Consider the following 27689-nt stretch of genomic DNA (forward strand, 5'->3'; position numbering starts at 1 on the left):
GGCATGTAAGCATTTGTTGAGCTTGCACAGAAAATAATTGAGAAGCACTGCATTAATGTAACATGTTTATTAATGCAACATGTTAATGAATGTGACATGTTCAATAATGTAACATGCTCTTACATATTACATGTTCATTATTGTGACATGTTAATGCATCTGACACGTTCAATATTGTAACATGTTCTTACAATTTACATGTTTATTATTGTAACACGTTAACGCATGTGACATGTTCAATAACGTAGCATGTTCTTACAAATTACATCTTCATTATTGTAACAGTTAACGCATGTGATATGTTACAAATGACATCTTCATTATTGTTTACATGTTCATAATGCAACATGTTAACGCATGTGATATGTTACAAATTACATGTTCATCATTGTTTACATGTCCATTAATGTGACATGTTCTTACAAATTACATGTTCATTATTGTTTAAATGTTCAATAATGCAACATAACACATGTGACATGTTCATTAATGTAACATGTCCTCTCAAATTACATGTTAATTAACATGACTTGTTCATTAAATGTAACATGTTCACTAACATATAACATTCATTAACGCATGTAGCATGTTACTTAACATGGGTGACCCGAGAGCGACAAGCGGTAGAAAAAGGTGGATAGAAATGTTTATAAATGAACATATTTTTTTAACATACTTTATGTGATATGTTCATCAACGTGGGTGACATGTTCAGTGAAACATGTTCTTAACAAATGTAACAGGTCCATTCATGTAACATGTTCTTTAATGAAATGACATGTTCATTAATATAACATGTTCATTAGCATAAGTTACATGTTCTCTAACATATGTAACATGTTCTTTTACATATTTAATGTTCATAAACGCATGTGACATGTACATTATTGTAATATTTAATTTATAACATGTTCATTAAAGCATGTAACATGTTCATTAACATATGTAACATGTTCATTAATGTAGGTGACATGTTCATTATTGTAACACGTTCTTTAATGTATGTAACATGTCCATTGACATATCTGACATGTTCATTATTGTAACATGTTCTTTAATGTATGTAACATGGCCATTAACGTGTGACTTGTTCATTGTAACATGTTCTTTAATGTATGTAACACGGCCATTAACGTGTGACATGTTCATTATTGTAACATGTTCTTTAATGTATGTAGCATGGCCATTAACATGTGTGAGATGTTCATAACTAAGATTTATATCGCGCTTTTCTAAACACTCAAAGAGAAGTGGGACTCAACATTCATTCACACGTGGTGGTGGTAAGCTACATCAGTAGCCACAGCTGCCCTGGGGTAGACTGACGGAAGCGTGGCTGCAAGTTTGCGCCTACGACCCCTCCGACCACCACCTATTCATTCATCATTCATTCACCAGCGAATCTTTTTTTTTTTTGACATGTTCATTATTGTAATATGGTATTTTATGTATGTAATATGGCCATTAACATATGAGACACATTCATTAATGTAACATGTTCGTTAACATATGTTACATGTTTATTATTGTAACATGTTACATGTTCTTGTAAACATGTTCTTGTAATGTGTTCTTCAACGCATGTAACATTACTGTAACATGTTCTTTAATGGAATGGCCATTAACATGTGTGACATGTTCATTATTGTAACATGTTATTTAATGTATGTAACATGCCCATTAACATATGAGACATGTTAACATATTTGACATGTTTATTGTAACATGTTCTTTATTGTAATGTGTTCTTTAACGCATGTAACATGTTCACTATTGTAACAAGTTATTTAATGTAATGGCCATTAACATGTGACATGTTTATTATTGTAACATGTTATATGTTCTTTATTGTAAACATGTTCTTTGACAAATGTGACATGTTCATTAACATATGTAACATGTTTCTTACATGTTACATGTTCTTTATTGTAATGTTCTTTAATGCATTGTTACATGTGTATTGACATGTTCATTAATGTGTATTACATGTCCTTTAACTTATGTGGCATGTACATTATTGTATGTTTACCTACTAAAGTGTAATATGTTCATAATTTTTGGACTTGTGGCCTGTTAAAGCAAAGATTTCAGTTAACGTTCAGTCCCTTGTTAAAATCCACGCAAGACAATTAGGTTACAATGATTCTATTTTTGTTATAGCAATTGCGAATTTTACATTCAGAACATCTGTCTGTTGCCAAAAAAGCTGAAAATATCAACCGATTCACTGATTGCCAAATACATGCCTTTTCTAGAATTGTACTTTCATGTATACAGCTGTGAAATGTGTTGTTACAAGTTAAAGTAGCACACGTTAAAGGCGTAGTTGTGCAGATTTTATTGACTAATGAGAACGATCACAAATGATGTCAGGTCGTGTACAACCCACCAGCATGCCAGTGACTTTATAGAAACTATACAATATGAAATGTACGGCGGAGGAATACAACAAGAAGAAATGTACGGCGCAAGGATACAACTTGACAAGGTAACAAAGCTCTACATCCACATGATCTGGTACAGTACAGGTTTATTTCGGCTGTGTTACCGCCCACTTGTTTCCATCAGTACTTTTACTCCATAGTACTGCAGTCTGACTGTTGAGGTTCCAGCGGCTGATGGCGACATGAGCAGCAGTCAAAGTGTACTACACTGTGTAATTAGTTCTCAAATATGCAAATTTTTTGCGATTACTTTCCAAAACTTACTGGGAATGCTTCTATTTACCCGCCTCTTCTGGTTGGCTCCTGACTGAGCCGCCACTAGTTCAGGTTAGTCCCTCCCCTTTCGCGACATTGCTACGTTTGTAGATGACAAGTGACACAAATTTTGTCTCAATCTTTTGTTTGGTGTCTTTTGAGTTCATATCATGTATGTGTAACTGTTTTAACAGTCAAGATGCCAAGTGTGGGGAGAGACTAACATGAATTAATGGCAGCCAAGGAACAAACAATAACGGAAGTGGACTTTACTTTGTAATGGTTACTTGGGGTTAAGTGAAGGACAGTAATACAGTAGCTTGTCGAACATTGCACACTCAGGAACTAAGTAGATTCTTACACAATGTAAGTTTCTATCCTACAAGCATGAAGTTAGCAAAAGTGTGTTGCAAGGGGAACATGAACATTAAGGCAGAAGCGTAACAATGCCGACACAAAATGACCAAACAATGAATCTGTTTAGCGATAAGGCCTAGAGGCTTTTTTTTTTCTCCAATTAACATTCACCAACTTCCTATTACCGTAAGCAGTTCTTTTTATGTAAGTGGGGTTCAAGTGGGCTGCAGATGTTTGCAAAGTCAGCCCTTCAGTCCAAGCAGGAAGTGACAAGCGTAGAAAGTAGCGATAACAAGGCAGCTGGACAACTTGAGCAGTGAATATTGAGGTTACACAACAGTGATACAACTACACCCAAAGTTGATTGTACACTTGCTTTCCCACATGTACTTCATTTTGGGAGGAAGACAGCGTCGTGGGAATAAAGATGGCGGACATTAGAGGAGAACAATGTTCTGCTACTGACGCTGATGGAAGAGGAATGTGAAATATATGACCGTAAAAAAAAACAAAGGCCGAAATGGTGGACAGCAGGTATTTGGGCGTTTGGACAGATGCTTTCATTAGCCGCCCTCTTTTCAAAAAAGGCCTCGTTTTAGTCTTTCCAGTCTTTCTTGATGTTGAGGTTCCACTCCCAGCTCAGGTGGTCGTGCTTGTCGTCGTCGGTGAACTTGGATTTGATTACGTAGTTGCCTCGCGCCAACACGCCCTTTGGGGCCTCCTCCACCGTGGTCAGAAAGTCGTAGGCGGCAGGGCGAGGTCCGTAGCTGCCCACCATGTAGTCGGACTTGTCAACTGTGGACAAAGACAAATGTGTTTAGCTTCACATCAAAACAAGTTTTGTGGGAATAGTTACATCAAGTGGACTCACATTCAAACGGTTACGTTCTGTAAATTAAAGATGCTAAAACTCAATTAATGTAGACCCTAATATGGGTCTATATGAGATCCATATTTCCTACCTGATGGCTGATTTACAATGCACATGGTCTGCCAGAGAAGGGTTGTCCCGATCCAATATTGATATCGTTCCGATATCAGTAAAAAAAACAAAAAACTTATATATATATATATACACATACACACAAACATATATATATATACACACACACACGCATATATATATATATACATATATGTGTACATATATACACACACGTGTGTATATATATATATATGTATATATATATATATATACACACATACATATATATATATACACATATGTATATATACATACACATATGTATATATACATATACACACACATATGTATATATACATATACACACACATATGTATATATACATATACACACACATATGTATACATATATACACATACACACAAACATATATATATATATATACACACACACACGCATATATATACACATATATACATATATGTACACATATATACACACACGTGTATATATATACATATACACACACATACATATATATATACATATACACACACATACATATATATATATATATACACACACATATGTATATATACATAAACACACATATGTATATATACATATACACACATATGTATATATACATATACACACACACATATATGCATATATACATATACATACACATATGTATATATATCAATCAATCAATATTTATTTATGTAGCTCTAAATCACAAATGTTTCAAAAGGACTGTACAAACCATTACGACTACGACATCCTCGGAAGAACCCACATAAGGGCAAGGGAAACTCAAACCCAGTGGGACGCCAGTGACAATGATGACTATGAGAAACCTTGGAGAGGACCTCAAATGTGGGCAAACCCCCCCCCCGTATGTATGTATGTGGGGGTTGCCCACATACATACAATACATACATATATATATAAATACTGTGATGAGGTGGCGACTTGTCCAGGGTGTACACCGTCTTCCACACACACACACACACACACACACACACACACACACACACACACACACACACACACACACACACACACACACACACACACACACACACACACACACACACACACACACACACACACACGCATACGTGTTTGGGTGACATATGAGGACTTATGACAAAAACGTGACATATGGGGACATGCCTTTCCAATGGTCCTACAGGCCTGGGAATCAGACGGTTAGTGAACCAGAATTTTAGAAACACAGTGGTCTATTGAGATTTTTGCAACTCTTTTGTTTTTTTCTGAACCTGATTTTTATGGTACATATGAGGACTTGTCAGGTTTAGGTGACAAATGAAGACCAGAGTGTTTAAGATTTCAAGTTTATGTGACATATGACGACCATGACGTCACCGAGTGTTTAAGATTTCAAGTTTATGTGACATATGATGACCATGACGTCACAGAGTGTTTAAGATTTCAAGTTTGTGAAATATGACAACCATGACATCACAGAGTGTTAAAGATTTCAGGTTCATGTGACATATGAGGCTAATGACATCAGAGACTTAACAAAACAACCTGAGTTGGTTTAGTTGATGTGTTGTCATTTAAAAAAAATCCCAATCCCATGCTACTGTAATCTAAAACCAAGAAGAGTTTAAAAGAAACATGGGTAAAAATGTAATTGTCGATTAAGTGTAACTGAATTGTTTTTGTGGATTTTGTCGCTAACAATTATCTGGAATAAATACAAAACGCTTGCTCTTTATCTTGCTTTTTTAATTGCTGGTAACATACTCAAACTACCACAGCAGATGTGGAAAAAAAAAAATCCTTTTTTTAATGTCCTGTAGAGCTACTAGTTCTTTGTGGAGGGAGGCTTCACAATCTTTTTTACCTGGTACTTTGTTGCCAGTTATAAAATGCAACATGTGTCATTCAACTGCTTCCACTTCTTCACCTTTGCAGCTGTCATAAAGGAGACAAAATACAATGTCTTACTGAAGGAATAATAACTATAACACATTGAAAAGGTGCAAAACGTAATATAATATTCTAGTAAATAATGTGGATTATTTATTTACCTCGCTTTGGAGTGGACCACGTTGAAGAAGCTTGAGACATACCCACTTCCAGCGGTTTGTCCTGCTGTCAATCTGAAAGGAAGAATTAGAAAACTGTAAAAGTAAACATTTAACATATTGTGCTTTGTGAAGCAGCGGAGTATATGTGTTGTCCGTCTATTTATGAATAATGCAGACGAGGAGTGTTGGCTGAGTTCTTAACGTTTGCTTTCAGAGCGTGCATATCACAACATACAAGATGCCGTCATGGCGATACAACCTATACCGGGCTACCGCGCATGCCCGTCACTCCTGTTGCATGCTGGGTAGGGTAGTTCTTTTTTTTCCCAGGCTCATAACATCACAATATAGTACCATGTATATGATGCGTTCAGTTTATCAAAGCACCAAGCAAACAGATATGGTCATAATTATTTTAAGTCCACTACGCAGAATAAACACAACATTATTAATATTGCTAGTAAGGATAATTTGATCAAAAATTCCCTAAAACAGCCCACTACCTATAATATAAGTTTTTTAAACATAAGATCCCTGATAAAAAAAAATGTTTCTGCTGTTACCTCAGAAATTGCCTGTTCAGATGTTATGATTGTGGCTCAGAGATTTGTATGTAGATTATATTTATTTTCCATAACAAACAGGATAACTTAAATACCCTGGCAGTGGCAATACGCTTAAATGTTTGTATTTACATTTTTGGAGTTGATTTTAATCAAATATGCTATTTAACTGCTACTGTTTAACAAGGACTGATTTAAATTGTGTTTGCACAACAAATGTTTTGGCGCTTTTGTTCATGTGGGAGAATATTCCAATAAAGGTGCACTACACACTACTTTTGAATTCATTATTGGGCTTTGCGTATACAATGCATTTAATCGCGATTAATAAGAGAAATAGTGCGGTTAACTTCGATTAAAAATTGTAATCATTGCCCAGCCCTAATATATATACAAACCCCGTTTCCATAAAAGTTGGGAAATTGTGTTAGATGTAAATATAAACAGAATACAATGATTTGCAAATCATTTTCAACCCATATTCAATTGAAAGCATTACAAAGACAACATATTTGATGTTCAAACTCAAACTTTTTTTTTTTTGCAAATAATAATTAACTTTGAATTTCATGGCTGCAACACGTGCCAAAGTAGTTGGGAAAGGGCATGTTCACCACTGTGTTACATCACATTTTCTTTTAACAACACTCAATAAACGTTTGGGAACTGAGGAAACTAATTGTTGAAGCTTTGAAAGTAGAATTCTTTACCATTCTTGCTTGATGTACAGCTTAAGTTGTCGTGTTTTACGCTTCATAATGCGCTACACATTTTCGATGGGAGACATGTCTGGACTGCAGGCGGGACAGGAAAGTACCCGCACTCTTTTACTACGAAGACACGCTGTTGTAACACGTGGCTTGGCATTGTTTTGCTGAAATAAGCAGGGGCGTCCATGATAATGTTGCTTGGATGACAACATATGTTGCTCCAAAACCTGTATGGACCATTCAGCATTAATGGTGCCTTCTCAGATGTGTAAGTTACCCATGCTTTGGGCACTAATACACCCCCATACCATCACACATGCTGGCTTTTGAACTTTGCGCCGGATGGTTATTTTCCTCTTTGTTCCGGAGAACACCACGTCCACAATTTCCATATATAATTTGAAATGTGGACTCGTCAGACCACAGAACACTTTTCCACTTTGCATCAGTCCATCTTAGATGAGCTCGGGCCCAGCGAAGCCCGCGGCGTTCCTCTGTCTTGTTGATAAATGGCATTTGCTTTGCATAGTAGAGTTTTAACTTGCATTTACAGATGTAGCGACCAACTGTAGTAACTGACAGTGGTTTTCTGAAGTATTTCTGAGCCCATGTGGTGATATCTTTTACACACTGATGTCGGTTTTTAATGCAGTACATCGCTTACGTGCAGTGATTTCTCCAGATTCTCTGAACCTTTTGATAATTTTACGGACCATAGATGGTAAAATCCCTAAATTCTTTGCAAAAAAAATGTTTAGCAGTTTTAACATCAAATATGTTGTCATTGTAGCATATTCAACAGAATTTTGGTTGAAAATTCTTTGCAAATCATTGTATCCTGTTTATATGTACATCTAACACAATTTCCCAACTCATATGGAAACGGGGTTTGAATGTATTTATATATATATAGCCTATTATTTGCGCACTATTTACAAGTTATGTACCAAAAACACGACCACCGAAAAAATACTTTGATCAATGAAAACAGCGCTGCAGAAACCGGCTGTAAACAAGATGCACTGCATTTTCTGAATTGAAACACTCATTTTAAAGCTTTGACATTAACGTTTTAACACACACTAATCTGGTTCAGAAAATATGAGGACCTTATATGAAACACACCTAGGTCTTTCTTGGTTCAAACAATATGAGGACATGACGAGTGCTCACATGTAGAATTTATGTTGTTGACTTGTAACATCTCCTGTTTTGCTAAACATGAGTTCCAAACTCCCTACTGACAAACATGGATGTACCCTTACGAAAATGTTGTCATATAAACTGATCTGTGAGAGATTAAAATTAATAAATGTCTTTCAAAATATAGGTTGGGTCAAATTTAGAGCAGATATAGTAAAAATAGACATGTAATAACCTGTTGGAGGGATGAAGTCGGTTTATGGCTGTCATCTGAATCCAGAGAATGTTGAGATAGAACCTCAACAGTTGGTTTCTGCAACAAAACACAAAAATATAATGTCATAACTAATTAATTATATCATTCTTACCACTTTTTGTTGATAAAAATCTGAGCATACAATGCCAGATAAATAGTAAAGATTATTACAGAGTTTCAGCTCTTAGACAATTCATTAAGAATGTAACACACACAAAAATCTGGTTCAGAACATATGAGGACCTGAATTGAGACACTCATTTTAAAGCTTTGACATTAACATTGTAACACACATTTTCTGGTTCAGAAAATATGAGGACCTTATATGAAACACACCTAAGTCTTTCTTGCTTCAAACAATATAAGGACATGACGAGTGCTCACATGTAGAATTTATGTTGTTGACTTGTAACATCTCCTGTTTTGCTAAACATGAGTTCTAAACTTTCTACTGACTAACATGGATGTACCCTTGCGAAAAAGTTGTCATATAAACTGATCTGTGAGAGATTAAAATAAATAAATGTCTTTCAAAATATAGGTTGGGTCAAATTTAGAGCAGATATAGTAAAAATAGACATGTAATAACCTGTTGGAGGGATGAAGTCAGTTAATGGCTCACATCTGAATCTGGAGAATGTTGAGATGGAACCTCAACAGTTGGTTTCTGCAACAAAACACAAAAATATAATATCAGAACTAATTAATTATAACAATATCAGCACTTTTTGTTGATAAAACTCTGAGCATACAATGCCAGATAAATAGTAAAGATTATTACAGAGTTTAAGCTCTTAGACAATTAATTAAGAATATAAAACACACTAAAATCTGGTTCAGAAAATATGAGGACCTGAATTGAGACACATTTTAAAGCTTGGACATTAACATTGTAACACACACTAATCTGGTTTAGAAAATATGAGGACCTTATATGAAACACACCTAAGTCTTTCTTGGTTCAAACAATATAAGGACATGACGAGGGGTCACATGTAGAATGTATGTTGTTGACTTGTAACATCTCCTGTTTTGCTAAACATGAGTTCCAAACTCCTTACTGACTAACATGGATGTACCCTTACGAAAATGTTGTCATATAAACTGATCTGTGAGAGATTAAAATTAATAAATGTCTTTCAAAATATAGGTTGGGTCACATTTAGAGTAGATATAGTAAAAATAGACTTGTAATAACCTGTTGGAGGGATGAAGTCGGTTTATCACTCACATCTGAATCTGGAGAATGTTGAGATAGAACCCCAACAGTTGGTGTCTGCAACAAAACACAAAAATATAATGTCAGAACTAATTAATTATAACATTAACAACCACTTTTGGTTGATAATATTCTGAGCATATAATTCTACATAAACAGTAAAGATTATTATAGCGTTTTAGCTCTTAGACTATTATTTAAGAATGTAACATTCACTAAAATGTGGTTCAGAAAATATGAGGACCTGAATTGAAACACTCATTTTAAAGCTTTGAATTAAACATTGTAACACACACTAATGTGGTTCAGAAAAATATGAGGACCTTATATGAAACACACTGTAGTCTTTTTTACTTCAAACAATATGAGTACATGACAAGTGATCACATATAGAATTCATGTTGCTGACCTGTAACATCTCCTGTTTTGCTAAACATGAGTTATAAATTCCTCAGACTAACATGGATGTACGCTTAAAAAATGTTGTCATATAAACTGATCTGTGAGAGGTTAAAAGGATTAAATGTCTTTTGAAGTATAGGTTGTGTCAAGTTTTTAGCAGATATAGGGCAGCACGGTGGAACAGGGGTTAGTGCATGTGCGTCACAAATCGAAGGTCCTGAGTAGTCCTGAGTTAAATACTGGGCTCGTGATCTTTCTGTGTGGAGTTTGCATGTTCTCCCCGTGACTGCGTGGGTTCCCTCCGGGTACTCCGGCTTCATCTTACCTCCAAAGACATGCACCTGGGGATAGGTTGATTGGCATCACTAAATTGGCCCTAGTGTGTGAATGTGAGTGTAAATGTTTTCTATTTGTGTTGGCCGTGTAATGAGGTGGCGACTTGTCCAGGGTGTACTCCGCCTTCCGCCCGAATGCAGCTCAGATAGGCTCAAGCACACCCCGCCAACCCAAAAAAGGGACAGGTAGTAGAAAATGGATGGATGGATGGATAGTAAAATAGTCAAGTAATGAAGTCGGTTTATCGCTCACATGAATCTGGAGAATGTTGAGATAGAACATCAACAGTTGGTGTCTGCAACAAAACACATACAAATAATGTTAGAACTTATTAATTATAACATTATCAGCACTTTTTGTTGTTAACATTATGAGCATATAATGCCAGATAAATAGTAAAGATATTTATAGAGGGTTTCTGTCTCTTGTCCCGCTCATGTCTTGAGATGAACTTCCCTCGGTACTCGACCACAAAAGAACCATTTTAAATTGATGCAAGAGCAAATACACCATATCCTGATAAAACAGTTTATCAATTAACAATGTTTGGAATATCTGTTTTAAAAAGCAATAAAAATAGTCGTTACTTGACTAAAAATTCAATTACAAACAGAATTACTCTTTCATAAATGTAAATAATTATTAAATTAAGTACAAACCCCGTTTCCATATGAGTTGGGAAATTGTGTTAGATGTAAATATAAACAGAATACAATGATTTGCAAATCCTTTTCAACTCATATTCAGTTGAATATGCTACAAAGACAACATATTTGATGTTCAAACTGATAAACATTTTTTTGGTGCAAATAATCATTAACTTTAGAATTTGATGCCAGCAACACGCAACAAACAAGTTGGGAAAGGTGGCAATAAATACTGATAAAGTTAAGAAATGCTCATCAAACACTTATTTGGGACATCCCACAGGTGTGAAGGCTAATTTGGAACAGGTGGGTGCCATGATTGGGTATAAAAACAGCTTCCCAAAAAATGCTCAGTCTTTCACAGGAAAGGATGGGGCGAGGTACACCCCTTTGTCCACAGCTGCGTGAGCAAATAGTCAAACAGTTTAAGAACAACGTTTCTCAAAGTGCAATTGCAAGAAATTTAGGGATTTCAACATCTACGCTCCATGATATCATCAAAAGGTTCAGAGAATCCGGAGAAATCACTCCACGTAAGCGGCATGTCTGGAAACTAACATTGAATAACCGTGACCTTCGATCCCTCAGACGGCACTGTATCAAAAACCGACATCAATCTCTAAAGGATATCACCACATGGGCTCAGGAACACTTCAGAAAACCACTGTCACTAAATACAGTTTGTTGCTATATCTGCTGAGGAGAGACGGCCTTCACCCTAACCAGGAAGGCGCTATCCTCTTGTCTCGGAACATAGACTTCGCATTGAGCCACATTTGACTAACTGCACTAGAGCAAGCCCGGTCACAGGCAATTACAGAGCCTGCTAGCCTGGGTATGGAGTCAGTTAAGTTAGAACTAGCCAGCGCCAGGCTGGATGATCCCTGTACACATAGCAATTTTCGTAGAATAATACACAACTCACAAAATGTTTTTTCTACTGTGTCTATGACTTCGTCAGAGTTAGACATGCGTTCTACTGAGGTGGCAAATTATGATGCGTTCAGTTTATCGCAGCGCCAAGTAGACAATCTGAAAATTCCCGTCATATCAATTCCTAGATATGGTCGTAATTATTTTAAGTACACTGCGCATAATAAACGCAACATTATTAATATTGCTACTACGGATAATTTTATCAACAACTCCTTAAAACAGCCCACTACCTATAATATGGGCTTTCTAAACATCAGATCTTTGTCTCCCAAAACGTTATTAGTCAATGAGGTCATTAGAGACAACAACCTTAACGTCATCGGTCTTAGTGAAACCTGGCTTAAACCAGACGACTTTTTTGCGATAAATGAGGCATCCCCTCCTAACTATACGAATGCGCATATTGCCCGTCACCTCAAAAGGGGAGGGGGTGTCGCACTAATATACAACGAAAACTTTAACTTTAGTCCTAACTTAAATAATAAATATAAATCGTTTGAGGTGCTTTCTATGAAGTCTGCCACACCTCTGCCTCTGTGCCTGGCCGTTATCTACCGCCCCCCAGGGCCCTATTCGGACTTTATTAGTGAATTCTCAGAGTTTGTTGCTGATCTAGTGACACACGCCGATAATATAATTATAATGGGGGACTTTAATATCCATATGAATACCCCATTGGACCCACCGTGCGTGGCGCTCCAGACTATAATTGATAGCTGTGGTCTTACACAAATAATAAATGAACCGACGCATCGCAGCGGTAATACGATAGACCTAGTGCTTGTCAGAGGTATCACCGTCTCCAAAGTTATGATACTCCCGTATACTAAAGTAATGTCCGATCATTACCTTGTAAAATTCGAAGTTCAGACTCATGTTCGGCAAGCTAATAATAATAATAACTGCTATAGCAGCCGCAACCTTAATGCTGCCACAACGACGACTCTTGCGGACCTACTGCCCTCGGTAATGGCACCGTTCCCAAAGTATGTGGGGTCTATTGATAACCTCACTAACAACTTTAACAACGCCCTGAGCGAAACCATTGATAGTATAGCACCGCTGAAGTTAAAAAAGGCTCCAAAAAGGCGTACGCCATGGTTTACTGAAGAAACTAGAGCTCAGAAATTATTATGTAGAAAGCTGGAACGCAAATGGCGCACGACTAAACTTGAGGTGCACCATCAAGCATGGAGTGATAGTTTAATAACTTATAAACACATGCTTACCTTAGCTAAAACTAATTATTACTCAAATCTCATCCGCATTAATAAAAACGATCCAAAATTTTTGTTTAGTACAGTAGCATCGCTAACCCAACAAGGGACTCCTTCCAGTAGCTCCACCCATTCGGCAGATGACTTTATGAAGTTCTTTAATAAGAAAATTGAACTTATTAGAAAGGAGATTACAGACAATGCGTCCCAGCTACAACGGGGTTATAGTAACACAGATACGATTGTATATACGGCGGATACTGCAAATATCCAAAATAGTTTCTCTCGTTTTGATGAAATAACATTAGAAGGATTGTTACAACGTGTAAATGGAATAAAACAAACAACATGTTTACTTGACCCACTTCCTGGGAAACTTATCAAGGAGCTTTTTGTATTATTAGGTCCATCAGTGCTAAATATTATAAACTTATCACTTTCCTCGGGCACTGTTCCCGTTGCATTCAAAAAAGCGGTTATTCATCCTCTCCTTAAAAGACCTAACCTCGATCCAGACCTCATGGTAAACTACCGACCGGTGTCTCACCTTCCCTTTATTTCGAAAATCCTCGAAAAAATTGTTGCAGAGCAGCTAAATGAGCACTTAGCGTTTAACAATCTATGTGAAACCTTTCAATCCGGTTTCAGGGCAAATCACTCGACTGAGACAGCCCTCGCAAAACTGACTAATGATCTATTGCTAACGATGGACTCTGATGCGTCATCTATGTTGCTGCTCCTCGATCTTAGCGCTGCTTTCGATACCGTCGATCATAATATTTTATTAGAGCGTATCAAAATACGAATTGGTATTTCAGACTCAGCCCTGTCATGGTTTAACTCTTATCTTACTGATAGGATGCAGTGCGTCTCCTATAACAGTGTGACCTCGGACTATGTTAAGGTAACGTGTGGAGTTCCCCAGGGTTCGGTCCTTGGCCCTGTACTCTTCAGCATCTACATGCTGCCGCTAGGTGACGTCATACGCAAATACGGTATTAGCTTTCACTGTTATGCTGATGACACCCAACTTTACATGCCCCTAAAGCTGACCAACACGCCGGACTGTAGTCAGTTGGAAGCGTGTCTTAATGAAATTAAACAATGGATGTCCGCTAACTTTTTGCAACTTAATGCCAAAAAAACGGAAATGCTGATTATCGGTCCTGCTAGACACCGACCTCTATTTAATAATACAACTTTAACATTTGACAACCAAATAATAAAACAAGGTGACTCTGTAAAAAATCTGGGTATTATCTTCGACCCAACTCTCTCCTTTGAGTCACACATTAAAAGCGTTACTAAAACGGCCTTCTTTCATCTCCGTAATATCGCTAAAATTCGCTCCATTTTGTCCACTAAAGACGCCGAGATCATTATCCATGCGTTTGTTACGTCTCGTCTCGATTACTGTAACGTATTATTTTCGGGTCTCCCAATGTCTAGCATTAAAAGATTACAGTTGGTACAAAATGCGGCTGCTAGACTTTTGACAAGAACAAGAAAGTTTGATCATATTACGCCTGTACTGGCTCACCTGCACTGGCTTCCTGTGCACTTAAGATGTGACTTTAAGGTTTTACTACTTACGTATAAAATACTACACGGTCTAGCTCCAGCCTATCTTGCCGATTGTATTGTACCGTATGTCCCGGCAAGAAATCTGCGTTCAAAAGACTCCGGCTTATTAGTGATTCCTAGAGCTCAAAAAAAGTCTGCGGGCTATAGAGCGTTTTCCGTTCGGGCTCCAGTACTCTGGAATGCCCTCCCGGTAACAGTTCGAGATGCTACCTCAGTAGAAGCATTTAAGTCTCATCTTAAAACTCATCTGTATACTCTAGCCTTTAAATAGACCTCCTTTTTAGACCAGTTGATCTGCCGCTTCTTTTCTTTCTCCTATGTCCCCCCCTCCCTTGTGGAGGGGGTCCGGTCCGATGACCATGGATGAAGTACTGGCTGTCCAGAGTCGAGACCCAGGATGGACCGCTCGTCGGGACCCAGGATGGACCGCTCGCCTGTATCGGTTGGGGACATCTCTACGCTGCTGATCCGCTTGAGATGGTTTCCTGTGGACGGGACTCTCACTGCTGTCTTGGAGCCACTATGGATTGAACTTTCACAGTATCATGTTAGACCCGCTCGACATCCATTGCTTTCGGTCCCCTAGAGGGGGGGGGTTGCCCACATCTGAGGTCCTCTCCAAGGTTTCTCATAGTCAGCATTGTCGCTGGCGTCCCACTGAATGTGAATTCTCCCTGCCCACTGGGTGTGAGTTTTCCTTGCCCTTTTGTGGGTTCTTCCGAGGATGTTGTAGTCGTAATGATTTGTGCAGTCCTTTGAGACATTTGTGATTTGGGGCTATATAAATAAACATTGATGATTGATTGATTGATAAGTGCAAGTTAAAGCTCTACTATGCAAAGCGAAAGCCAATTATCAACATCCAGAAACGCCGCCGGATTCTCTGGGCCCGAGATCATCTAAGATGGGCTGATGCAAAGTGGAAAGGTGTTCTGTGGTCTAACGAGCCCACATTTCAAATTATTTTTGGAAATATTGGACACCGTTTCATCCGGACCAAAGGGGAAGCGAACCATCCAGACTGTTATCGACGCAAAGTTGAAAAGCCAGCATCTGTGATGGTATGGGGGTGCATTAGTGCCCAAGGCATGGGTAACTTACACATCTGTAAGTTACCCATCTGTTTGGAACAACATTTGCTGCCATTTAAGCGCCGACTTTTTCATGTACGCCCCTGCTTATTTCAGCAAGACAATGCCAAGCCACATTCAGCACGTGTTCAGCTTCATAAAAAAAGAGTGCAGGTACTTTCCTGGCCGGCCTGCAGTCCTATCAAAAATGTGTGGTGCATTATGAAGCGTAAAATATGACAGAGGAGACCCCGGACTGTTGAACGACTGAAGCTCTACATAAAACAAGAATGGGAAAGAATTACACCTTCCAAGCTTCAACAATTAGTTTCCTCAGTTCCCAAACGGTTATTGAGTGTTGTTAAAAGAAAAGGTGATGTAACACAGTTGTGAACATGCCCTCTCCCAACTACTTTGGCACGTATTGCAGCCATGAAATTCTAAGTTAATTATTATTTGTAAAAAAAATTATTCCGTTTGGATTTACATCTAACAATTTCCCAACTCATATGGAAACGGGGTTTGTAATTAATGTGTTACTTGAAAAAGAAAAGTTTTAAATATCTAGCATATGCAGTTGAGAGACATTTCATGAGAGCAGAGTGTGTGTGTGCCTTTAAAAAGCTGTGCCTTTTACCAAGTGATGTGGGACGTCAGCGCCCAGACATAGCAGAATAGTTCAGCTGTATTTTTTAGCTTAGCAGTGGCAGTTAAGATAGTTCTGTTGAATGTTTTTGTTTGCGTGTGGATAAGGCCTCTTTTTATTTGATATCGTGTTCGTAATTACTTCCGGGGGTTGCTTTCATTAGTAAAAAGATATTACCTGCACTAACCCTTTTGTGCTTCTAACGCTGTCTTGTTGACATACAATCACATCAAAAGTAGCATGCCAGATTACATAAAATGCATCGTAACAGCGTTGTAGCGTACATAAAAGTTATTAGATTACTCGTTACCGGTAAAAGTAACAGCATTAGTAACATCGTTTTCATATACCGCTGTTATACCATCCATCCATCCATCCATCATCTTCCGCTTTTCCGAGGTGGGGTCGCGGTGGCAGCAGCCTAAGCAGGGAAGCCCAGACTTCCCTCTCCCCAGCCACTTCGTCTAGCTCTTCCCGGGGGATCCCGAGGCGTTCCCAGGCCAGCCGGGAGACATAATCTTCCCAACGTGTCCTGGGTCTTCCCCGTGGCCTCCTACCGGTTGGACGTGCCCTAAACACCTCCCTAGGGAGGCGTTCGGGTGGCATCCTGACCAGATGCCCGAACCACCTCATCTGGCTCCTCTCCATGTGGAGGAGCAGCGGCTTTACTTTGAGTTCCTCCCGGATGGCAGAGCTTCTCACCCTATCTCTAAGGGAGAGCACCCCTACCCGGTGGAGGAAACTCATTCCGGCTGCTTGTACCCGTGATCTTATCCTTTCGGTCATGACCCAAAGCTCATGACCATCGATGAGGATGGGAACGTAGATCGACCGGTAAATTGAGAGCTTTGCCTTCCGGCTCAGCTCCTTCTTCACCACAACGGATCGATACAACGTCCGCATTACCGAAGACCCCACACCGATCCGCCTGTCGATCTCACGATCCACTCTTCCCCCACTCATGAACAAGACTCCGAGGGGCCATAGAGGTCGGGTGCATTGTGAGCTGGGCGGCAGCCGAAGGCAGGGCACTTGGCGGTCCGATCCTCGGCTACAGAAGCTAGCTCTTGGGACGTGGAACGCTGTTATTCCAAACACTTCTAATTAAAGCCATATAATACAACCTCTATTAGACAGTAAGGAAATGATCCAAATGAGATGTTGATACAGTTACCATTGATATGTTACATAACAAGACATACCTTTCCAATCATTGATCCACTGGGCCTTAAAACAAGACTTGTCACATCCAGATCAAATAAACTCGGTGGCTTCAGCCTCAGGATTACGTCTCGCTCTTCTTTTGGACACGATGTCTATATCATGTGTTGATGCGCCTAACAAATCCACACATACAAATGAAAAAAGTCAGTGACACAGAAATAAAACAAAGAACTAAACCCTTCAAAAACTGTTAAATTTAGGCTCAATGCAGACATGAAGCTTCTCAAATAAAGAACTAATGTAACAATATCAGTAACATGCCTACTCGACAGTGCTTATCAGCTTGAAATATTTGTATTTGAGAAAAAGTATAAACAATTTGAAGAACTCTAGTCTGTCTTGTTTAAAATTAAGAAAAGGTTTACTTGCATAGTGTTCAAGGGTGATGGGTCAAATGCAGAGAATAATTTCACCACACCTTGTGTGTGTGTGACAATCACTGCTACTTATAATCTTCCATGCAACTTTAAAAAAAAAAAAATTAAATGCCTTGGCCTTGGCCCAGAACTGAAATGCTTAATTTAACCTCATAAAATCAAATCTGATTGCAATTAATAACAACAAACATTTAACTGTTGTTTATAATGAACTATTTTCCTATGTTAAAAAACATTGGTCTATTTAATTACGTTAAACTCCATTTTATGCTCACCTGATTCAACCATGCTGCCGAAGACTGTCAAAGATGGTTTGTGGCCAAGATAGATGTCCCCCTCTGATGCTGCAGGTCCCGGAAGTGATGTTCACTGAGCGCTCTGTTGTGCTCAAAATCGTGTGTGAAGTTTTGTATTTCGATTATAAATGGTACTTTTGGAAAACCCTTTTTATATATATATTCAATATTAAGTGTGATACATGAGCTATATAACTTCCATGAGGAAAATAGTTAACTAGTGATTTAGCCATCTGTTAGGATCAGACATCATCCAACGGCCAATCAGGCGGCGCCTAACTGAAAACTGGACCAATCAGACGCCGAGACTCTTCAGAGTGGGCGGAAGTAACCATCTTGAACACCATGTAAAGTGAATACCTCCAAAAACAATCCCCAATTGAATCCAAAATTTGTCCCAAAGATAAAAATACCTAAATCATGTGCTATTGAACCATTTGAAAATATTAAATACTGTATGTAGTTTGAATTCCATTTGAATTATCGCCTTTGTCTCAATCAAGGTTGAGTTTTTTTCAGGCACATTTAAAGTAATTATTGTGTGGCATTGTATTTTAGACAACAGAATAGAAAAAAGCCCAATACAGTAAAATACTGAATCAAACCGATTAAATCATCACCATAATCCCTTTATTATTGATTGTCTAGCCCAAATCCTCTCCAGATAAACCAAATGAATAGATAAAACTAACATAAAGAAGGTTGAGATCATCAGATCAGTTGAAAATGTGTTATTTGATTTAGATTTCAAAAGTATGTTTATTGCTGTAATGATTAGATGTTTTTCAAATGTTGGAGTGTGTGAGTTTCTGACCCACATGACATATGAGGACATATGACATATGAGGACAAGTGTGTGTGTGTGTGTGTCATAATAGCAAAGATGGCCACTAGGGGCAAAATCGAAGGTGACCCAAAAAATTAAACACACTTTCACACACTTTTTCTGAAAATTTGACAAATGAAGACTTTAGAGATTTTTGGTCTGGGAACATGCTGGGAGGGTCTAGAACACGATAGCATTGCGGGAAATATGAGGACATGGAAAATGTCCTCATATTTCAACAGGTCCTCATATGTAAGGTGAAATTTCATAAAAATGTCCCCATATGTCACTTTGACAAACGCACACACACACACACACACACACACACACACACACACACACACACACACACACACACACACACACACACACACACACACACACACACACACACACACACACACACACACACACACACACACACACACACACACACACACACACACACACACACACACACACACACACACACACACACACACACACACAGGCGGTATAGCTCGGTTGGTAGAGTGGCCGTGCCAGCAACTTGAGAGTTGCAGGTTCGATTCCCGCATCCGCCATTCTAGTCACTGCCGTTGTGTCCTTGGGCAAGACACTTTACTCACCTGCTCCCAGTGCCACACACACTGGTTTAAATGTAACTTAGATATTGGGTTTCACTATGTAAAGCGCTTTGAGTCACTAGAGAAAAGCGCTATATAAATATAATAATTCAATTCACACACACACATATATATATATATATACATATATATACATACATACATATACACACACACACATATATATATATATATAAATATATATATACTATATATATATATATATACTCTTTTAGACTGCAGTATTGTTCAATTACTGCAGTCTAAAAAAAAGAAATCCAAGTGTGCATGCGACTATTGGTCATGTGTCTCCGGTACACTGGGAGATGCTTACTGGATTTTAGAGTGGTTAAATCAATTCCTTTTTCGGTTGACCTATGACGTCACACTCGCCATCTGCAGATCTTTACAAGTTGTTTTAAGTGATGTCCGCTGTAATATAGAGGGCTTCGGATTTTTCCTGAAAGTGCATCTATATTTAAGGGCGATATTGGCACAGATTACATATATTAGGTCTCTAATGGTTATCCCGATGTTAAATACCACTGTGCTACGAACATGATGCTACAACCAAGAGTGTATCGGGGCAGATGCAGGGCTGATGCAAAGTAAGACAGACAGAAGAGTTTTTTTAAAGGAATTTCCGGACGGAAAATCATGGAAACAAAACTTTTGAATGTCTCCAAGTTCATTCAAAAGGCTCTGTGGATTAATGGAAGGAGTTTTATATCCAAAGAAAAGGATTGTTTGTGCTCTGACTGATATCCAAAGGATTGTTGCTATTGTTTGCCAGATTTGAGGAAAGTTAAATCAGTTTGGAGTGCACAAATGCAACGTGAAGAGGTTTGTGTATGCTTTATCATTCGCCTTTAATATACTTGCTTCATTATCTTTCATCTCATTCGTATTTCGTTTGGGAGTCGGAATTAAGCCGGCATTCTACATTTCCATAGCTACCTTCTTAAATAAATCTGTTTTTCTTCTACCATCGATGCCCTTCAAAATGTTCTGTTCTTTTCATTTGTGAAGCAAATAAACAGTCTCCTCTTTATTACAATTGTTGCTATGTTTTTATTGAATGGTATCTTTTTCCGAGTTGTTGACACTGGCACATGGGCAATACGAAGGGTCCACACGGCTCGTTTGGAGGAATTATGAAGGAATGCAAGGTTGTTTTTTAAATATCTCTACCTTCATGGTTTGATTTCAAATGTTTGGCACTTATGCAGATCCCAAATACACAAAAATAGATAATAGGTAAGATAAATTGTTTTTGCATAATATGTTGTACTAGGACTGGGCGATATACTCGATATATCACGGGTTTGTCTCTGTGCGATATAGACAATGACTATATTGTGATATTCGAGAATACCTTCTCACGCAGTTGCTTTTAGCTGCGGGCATGCGTTTCCCACACTTTGTCTCTCCTCACAAAATAAGCGCGCCTTCTTACACACGTCACGTGTGCAACGTCACACGCTCCCGCGGCGCAGAAAGATAGCGACATGGTAACGTTAGCTGGGATGCTAACGGAGAGGTGGTAATATGAGAGAGAGAAGGTGCGAATCGGGGAACAAATGGAGGAAGAGTTAATTCCCAAAAAAAACAGCAGGGGATCCATGGTGGTGGTTTGGCTTCAACATGTATGCAGCAAAAGCGTTGCTACAAAAAGTAGCAGCACTGCTAGTGTAGCATCATTTGAAAAGTCACCTGCTAGAGAATGAAGAGTGCTTGAAACTCCGCATAACATCTCCGGCCTGTGCCACACCAACAAAATGCCGAAGCAACTTTTTCCAGATCAACGACGTATGAAAAAAAAAAAACGGCAACAACAGAAGGAGATAACGTACGCAGGAACCTATTATGCAGCTCATTTTTATTTGACAGTTATTGAAATATCTTGTGTGACATCATGCACAAAAGTGCACTTTATTTGTTTTTAACTATTATAGTGGCGTTCTGTACAAAAAGTACACTTTAATTTAGTGTTGTTTTGATATGTCATCTTAGTGACATCATTCAAAAAAGTGCACTTATAGCTTGTTTTAAAATACCTCTGACAAGCTTGCACTTTCTGTTTTGGAAATAACATGAATGTTTGTGTCACTGCTTGATAAATATTAAATAAATACAGTCTTGGTCAATTGACTTGTGATTTCCCTCTCTGCATGAAAGTTTAAAATGAGCATATATTAATGCAGTATGAACAAGAATGTTTTAATGTAGTCATATAGAATCATCATACTGCTGTGATTATATGCATCAGGTGTTCATTCGAGGATAAGGCAAAATATTGAGATATATATGGTGTATCGTGACATGGCCTAAAAATATTGAGATATCAATATCATATATCTGGCCATATCGCCCAGCCCTATATTGTAGTATTTCTATGACAAAATTTGTAAGTTAAAAAATTGTTTCGTGTAACCCATATACCAAAGTATAAGAATATTTAACAGCTATATTTATTGAGTATAAAATACTAGGTGGATAATGTAGTGCATACAATTCTAATATTTCAGCTCAGAACCTTCAGTTTGGTATTGAATTTCAACACAGCATGCATTTAAAGTGAAATAAAGTGTTTTCCTCATGCATTCACGCTGTAATTGGATACAAAAGACAAAGTGTATTTGTCGTGTGAACAAATTTCCATACATGCAGGGCACCTTCACAAGTGCATTACCACCATTAAAACTCGCAGGAGTCATGATTAGCCATAGCTCTAAAAAGTTGTCTGTAAAGTCCTTAAACTATCACGTCCAAAGTGTGTCCCGGGGGTGTCACATCTCATTATTCTATGGGCCTGTGGTGCATTTTTGACAAAGAAATACATTTATAAAAACATAATTAAATGCAAACATACAATAATACGGTTTAATTTAACTCTAAATAACACAAAGTCTTGTCTTGAACATATACCGTATTTTTCGGACTATAAGTCGCTTTTTTTTGTTTGTTTTTTTGTTTGGCCGGGTCTCACCCACCGCTGGACTGTGGAGAAGACTGCGACTTATAGTCCGAAAAATACGGTACATATTTTGGTAGCCTTTTAATGAAAATACATGCAAGTAGATTGCAGTCCTGTGGAGAACATCTTTTTGCTCCTATGTCTTCACTTTAAAAAAAAAAAAAATTGTGATCGTATTTTAGAACAAGGATCTAAGGAGCTAGGACCGCACTTGGGACAATTCTGTATGGAAGAACATTTAAAAAAAATCAAAACTATTCACTCACTCTTCATTCCTTTCCTGTATGTCTGTTGCACGTATTTCAGGCCTGAAACAATCTCCTTGTTGACCTGAGGAGAGAAAAAGTATTGTTGAAACATGAATGTAGTAACATCTCAATTAACGTGAATTCCCAATATCAATATCTTGCTGTTTTATTTACATGATGTATGATACACCCGCTTATGTCGACAACCCGTTTATGCTAACCAACACAAATAAGAGGCTACTATTTTCTTTTTATGACGTCCCGCTTAGGTTGACGTCCGCATAAATCATGAGTGCCCATTACGTTTACCGCGAGTGACTGGTCGATCGCGGAGAGTGTGTCAGTCGATCGGCAGCCAGGCATTAAAAAAATAAAGCTAAAAATTAGCAGTCATCAATCTATTTTTTTTTTTTTTCCAAGATGGCGCTGCTGTAGTGGCTGCTGTAGGCAGGAGCTCTGTGCTCTTGTGTCATCCTTTTGTGTTTCCCTCTTGTTTTCATGTCTTATTATATTTTTTTGCCTTTTGGTCCGGGACCCTTTGGGACTTTGTGACAAGGGGTGGCACTTTCGTGACCTCTGTGGTGCTTTTTTTGTGGACCTCTGGATCTGCCTCCCGGGAGCCTTTTGGCTATGGAGACCAGCTGCTGGGTGTCTGCTACACCAGAGTATGTTTGGATGTACTGGAGGAGATGCGGATGAAGGGACAGGGCTGCGGAGCTAGCACTGAGCGCTGGGACGGAGAGGCTTCGCGGTGTCTTGACTGGGTGAGCAGGTGTCGGACACCTCAGTCACCTTGGACGTATCCTCGCTCATCCATTCGGACTGGACACTGGCCGAGAGTGGAGTCGGCTGTCTTGGTTGCTTTGTTGGGTCTGCTTCTGTCTCTGACCATGCTCCCTCCTCCCCAGCAGACGATGGCGTGGAACACCGCAGAGGCCACCACAGTGGATATGTTTCTTTTACTTTTTATTCATAGCTGAATGTAGAAGTGTCTGGTTGTATCTGCTGTTTTAATGTCCTCTGTGTTCTTTGATGTTTCCCTCTTACACACATGGAAGAGGGATGTGTACCATGGTTATGAGTTGTTTTTTTATTTTTTTTTATTTATTTGTTTTTTTTCCCTTGGCCTCAGTCTGCACCTCCTCTCCAGGGCCCAGGCAAAGACCGATTTTTTAAATCTTATTTTAATCTTCAATTTTTTTCTCCCCCGGGTCTCCGCTGTTGTATTTTACGCTTCATAATGCGCCACACACTTTTGATGGGAGACAGATCTGGACTGCAGGCAGGCCAGGAAAGTACCCGCACTCTTTTTTTTTACTAAGCCACGCTGTTGTAACATGTGCTGAATGTGGCTTGGCATTGTCTTGCTGAAATAAGCAAGGGCCTCCATGAAAAAGATGGCGCTTAGATGGCAGCATATGTTCTTCCAAAATCTGTATGCACCTTTCAGCATTAATGGTGCCTTCACAGATGTGTAAGTCACCCATGCCTTGGGCACTAATGCACCCCCATACCATCACAGATGCTGGCTTTTGAACTTTGCGTCGATAACAGTCTGGATGGTTCGCTTCCCCTTTGGTCCGGATGACACGATTGTCGAATATTTCCAAAAACAATTTGAAATGTGGACTCATCAGACCACAGAACACTTTTTCACTTTGCATCAGATGTTGAAATCCCTAAATTTCTTGCAATTGCACTTTGAGAAACATTGTTCTTAAACTGTTTGACTATTTGCTCACGCAGTTGTGGACAAAGGGGTGTACCTCGCCCCATCCTTTCTTGTGAAAGACTGAGCATTTTTTGGGAAGCTGTTTTTATACCCAATCATGGCACCCACCTGTTCCCAATTAGCCTGCACACCTGTGGGATGTTCCAAATAAGTGTTTGATGAGCATTCCTAAACTTTATCAGTATTAATTGCCACCTTTCTCAACTTCTTTGTCATGTGTTGCTGGCATCAAATTCTAAAGTTAATGATTTGCAAAAAAAAAAAAGGTTTATCAGTTTGAACATCAAATATGTTGTCTTTGTAGCATATTCAATTGAATATGAGTTGAAAATAATTAGCAAATCATTGTATTACGTTTATATTTGCATATAACACAATTTCCCAACTCATATGGAAACGGGGTTTGTAAATAAAAAAATATAAATTACATATTTGAATGAGGTAGATCCCCTCGACTTGGTCAATTGAAAAGTAGCATAAAAGTAGCCTGCAGGAAAAGTGTGGGCACCCCTGGCATAAATGGTCAACCACTTTTGTCAACAAAACTTGTGATTGCCGAAAGGCAACAAGCGGTAGAAATTGGATAGACGGAATATAGTAAAAATGTTTCTCAGGAGAGGTTTTTTTTTATGCAGCGGTCTGTAGCTGCTGAACAGGTATCACTTAATTAAGTGATTGAAAGCTGCTGTCACAGAAGAAAAATGTTTGTTAGTTTACAGCTATTGTTTACTAGTTTTCATTCCTTTTTCTTGTTGAGCATTGGAACGTGTAAGTATTTCATGTTTGTCATATATCATCTGTATATTAGGAAAATTATATATTTAACAGTCATATTTAGAGGTGTGGGGAAATCACTCATGCTGATAATGGGATTTCAATTGTGGGGAAAAAATTTAAAATGTTCGTTTAAGATGTGATACAAGAAGTTTAAAGTTCAACCTTCCAGGTGATATGCTGTATGTGCTGCCATCTCCTGCCAATCATGTCCCACAAAACATTGACTATTTGATTTGATTTGAAATTAGTTTGATGTTTGACAAACATGCTACGAAGCAAGTCTGCTGCTTCTATGCACTAAATTAGCATCAATATACATTGCCACACAGTTTGGTGAATATATCTTGCCTGAAGTAGAAGTACAATTGTGTTTTTATGTCAATTGTGTTGTTAAAATCTCATTGGTTAAACATTTTTACATGCAGGGATGGGAATGAAGATTTAGAAAATCAGCTGAAAATTTTTTAATCCTAAAACACCGCTTTGAAATCTATGTTAGCTTAGGATATATTTCCTGCTATTTTGAGTCAAAATCTAACAATATTCTCCTGACTAAAATTTCACATTTATTATCAAATATTTTCATAAAAATGTATCATGTGATGAAATTTATGTATACAAGTTTACACATGTATCAAATTCTTGCACACTTTTGGATTATTTGGAATTCTTTGCATTGTACTGATAACTAGGTCAACGCAGAATAGAGATGTGCGGTTTGCGGTCTCATCCGCGGACCCGGATCGGGAGGGTGACATGACGAAAAAATTGATTTTAAATAGATTCGAGCGGGGGGCGGTTGAACCATTCGGAAATACTGTATATATTCATAGTTAAATGTTATGTTGAAGAGGTTCATTTAGCCTACTGACATGTATTTATTGTTTGATTTATATAGGCTAGTAGGTAAAGCGTTGTACCTGACAACACTTGATGGTACAATCCATATAACATGTCACAGACAACGTCACGCTAACATCACGTGACACCTCTGATGAAGGCTGCAGAAGCAAGGGAGCCGAAACTTGTCAGGTACAACACTTTACCTTACTAGCCTATATAAATCAACCATTTATAAATAGTTAAATGTTGTTACCCACATACGAAAAACGAGCAGCACTCGTTGAAACAGTATGTGGGCATACTTTTATTTTGAAGTGTCTCGTTTGGTCAGTCGACGGATGTACGAGGTATTTGTTTGTCATTTGTTGGTATTTTACTTGGTAAAAATGTTTGACCCACATGCTGTGCATGTTATTATTTTTACGTTTGTAATGTGCTTTATTTATTACAGTTTTAACGTTGAATTTGAAGGGAAAGTAAGCCTTCAAATAAATCATTTCAAGAAAGCCATTGTGTCTGTGCTATTTGGAGGGAGTTACACTTTCTAGCCTCACTAATGCCTTGCATCGTCTATATTAGATATATAACAACGGGCGGCTGGCGGGCGGTTGTGGCTTTGATAAAATGTTGGTTTGGGTGGATGGCGGGTGGATGATGACTTTAGTGATGCAGTTGCGGATGATATAATTGCCTATCCGCTAAGGGTGTAACGGTACACAAAAATTTCTGTTCTGTACGTACCTCGGTTCAGAGGTCACGGTTCGGTTCATTTTCGGTACAGTAAGAAAACAATAAAATATAAATTTTTTGACTATATATTTAACAAATTGGCTAAATCTTCCACCAAAAACATTTTTCTTAGTGGAATATTTGATGTGAAGTAATCAGAAACGTGGATAGGTCAATAATTCACAATAACATTAATTTTGATTCAATATTATGTTTTGAGCAATGACAGTTTGAAAGAAAAAAAAACAGCTTTGTTTTATTAGTCAACGTTGCAACTTT

General features: G+C 38.3%; 1 protein-coding gene and 1 long non-coding RNA gene across 6 annotated transcripts in view; both read right to left on the reverse strand.

The window, feature by feature from the left end:
- Window positions 1-2323: 2323 nt before the first annotated feature.
- The window catches only part of LOC133557684 (rho GDP-dissociation inhibitor 1-like), a 70645-nt gene continuing 45279 nt past the window's right edge, over window positions 2324-27689 (reverse strand). For all 5 annotated transcript variants that reach the window (XM_061908369.1, XM_061908405.1, XM_061908379.1 and 2 more), the window contains 2 exons: window positions 23348-23411; window positions 2324-3851 (listed from right to left, as the gene is read on the reverse strand). In XM_061908369.1, coding sequence (XP_061764353.1) covers window positions 3652-3851; window positions 23348-23411 — 264 coding nt within the window. In that variant the 3' untranslated portion in view covers window positions 2324-3651. The remainder of the gene's footprint in view (window positions 3852-23347; window positions 23412-27689) is intronic.
- Window positions 5808-19159, reverse strand: LOC133557668 (uncharacterized). The gene is made up of 8 exons (XR_009807819.1): window positions 18653-19159; window positions 17979-18113; window positions 10929-10971; window positions 9918-9995; window positions 9309-9386; window positions 8699-8776; window positions 6048-6119; window positions 5808-5931 (listed from the first exon to the last, which is right to left on the reverse strand). It is a non-coding gene; the product is annotated as an uncharacterized LOC133557668 (long non-coding RNA).

Source organism: Nerophis ophidion, linkage group LG01, assembly GCF_033978795.1.
Source record: "Nerophis ophidion isolate RoL-2023_Sa linkage group LG01, RoL_Noph_v1.0, whole genome shotgun sequence".
NCBI classification, from domain to species: Eukaryota; Metazoa; Chordata; class Actinopteri; order Syngnathiformes; family Syngnathidae; genus Nerophis; species Nerophis ophidion.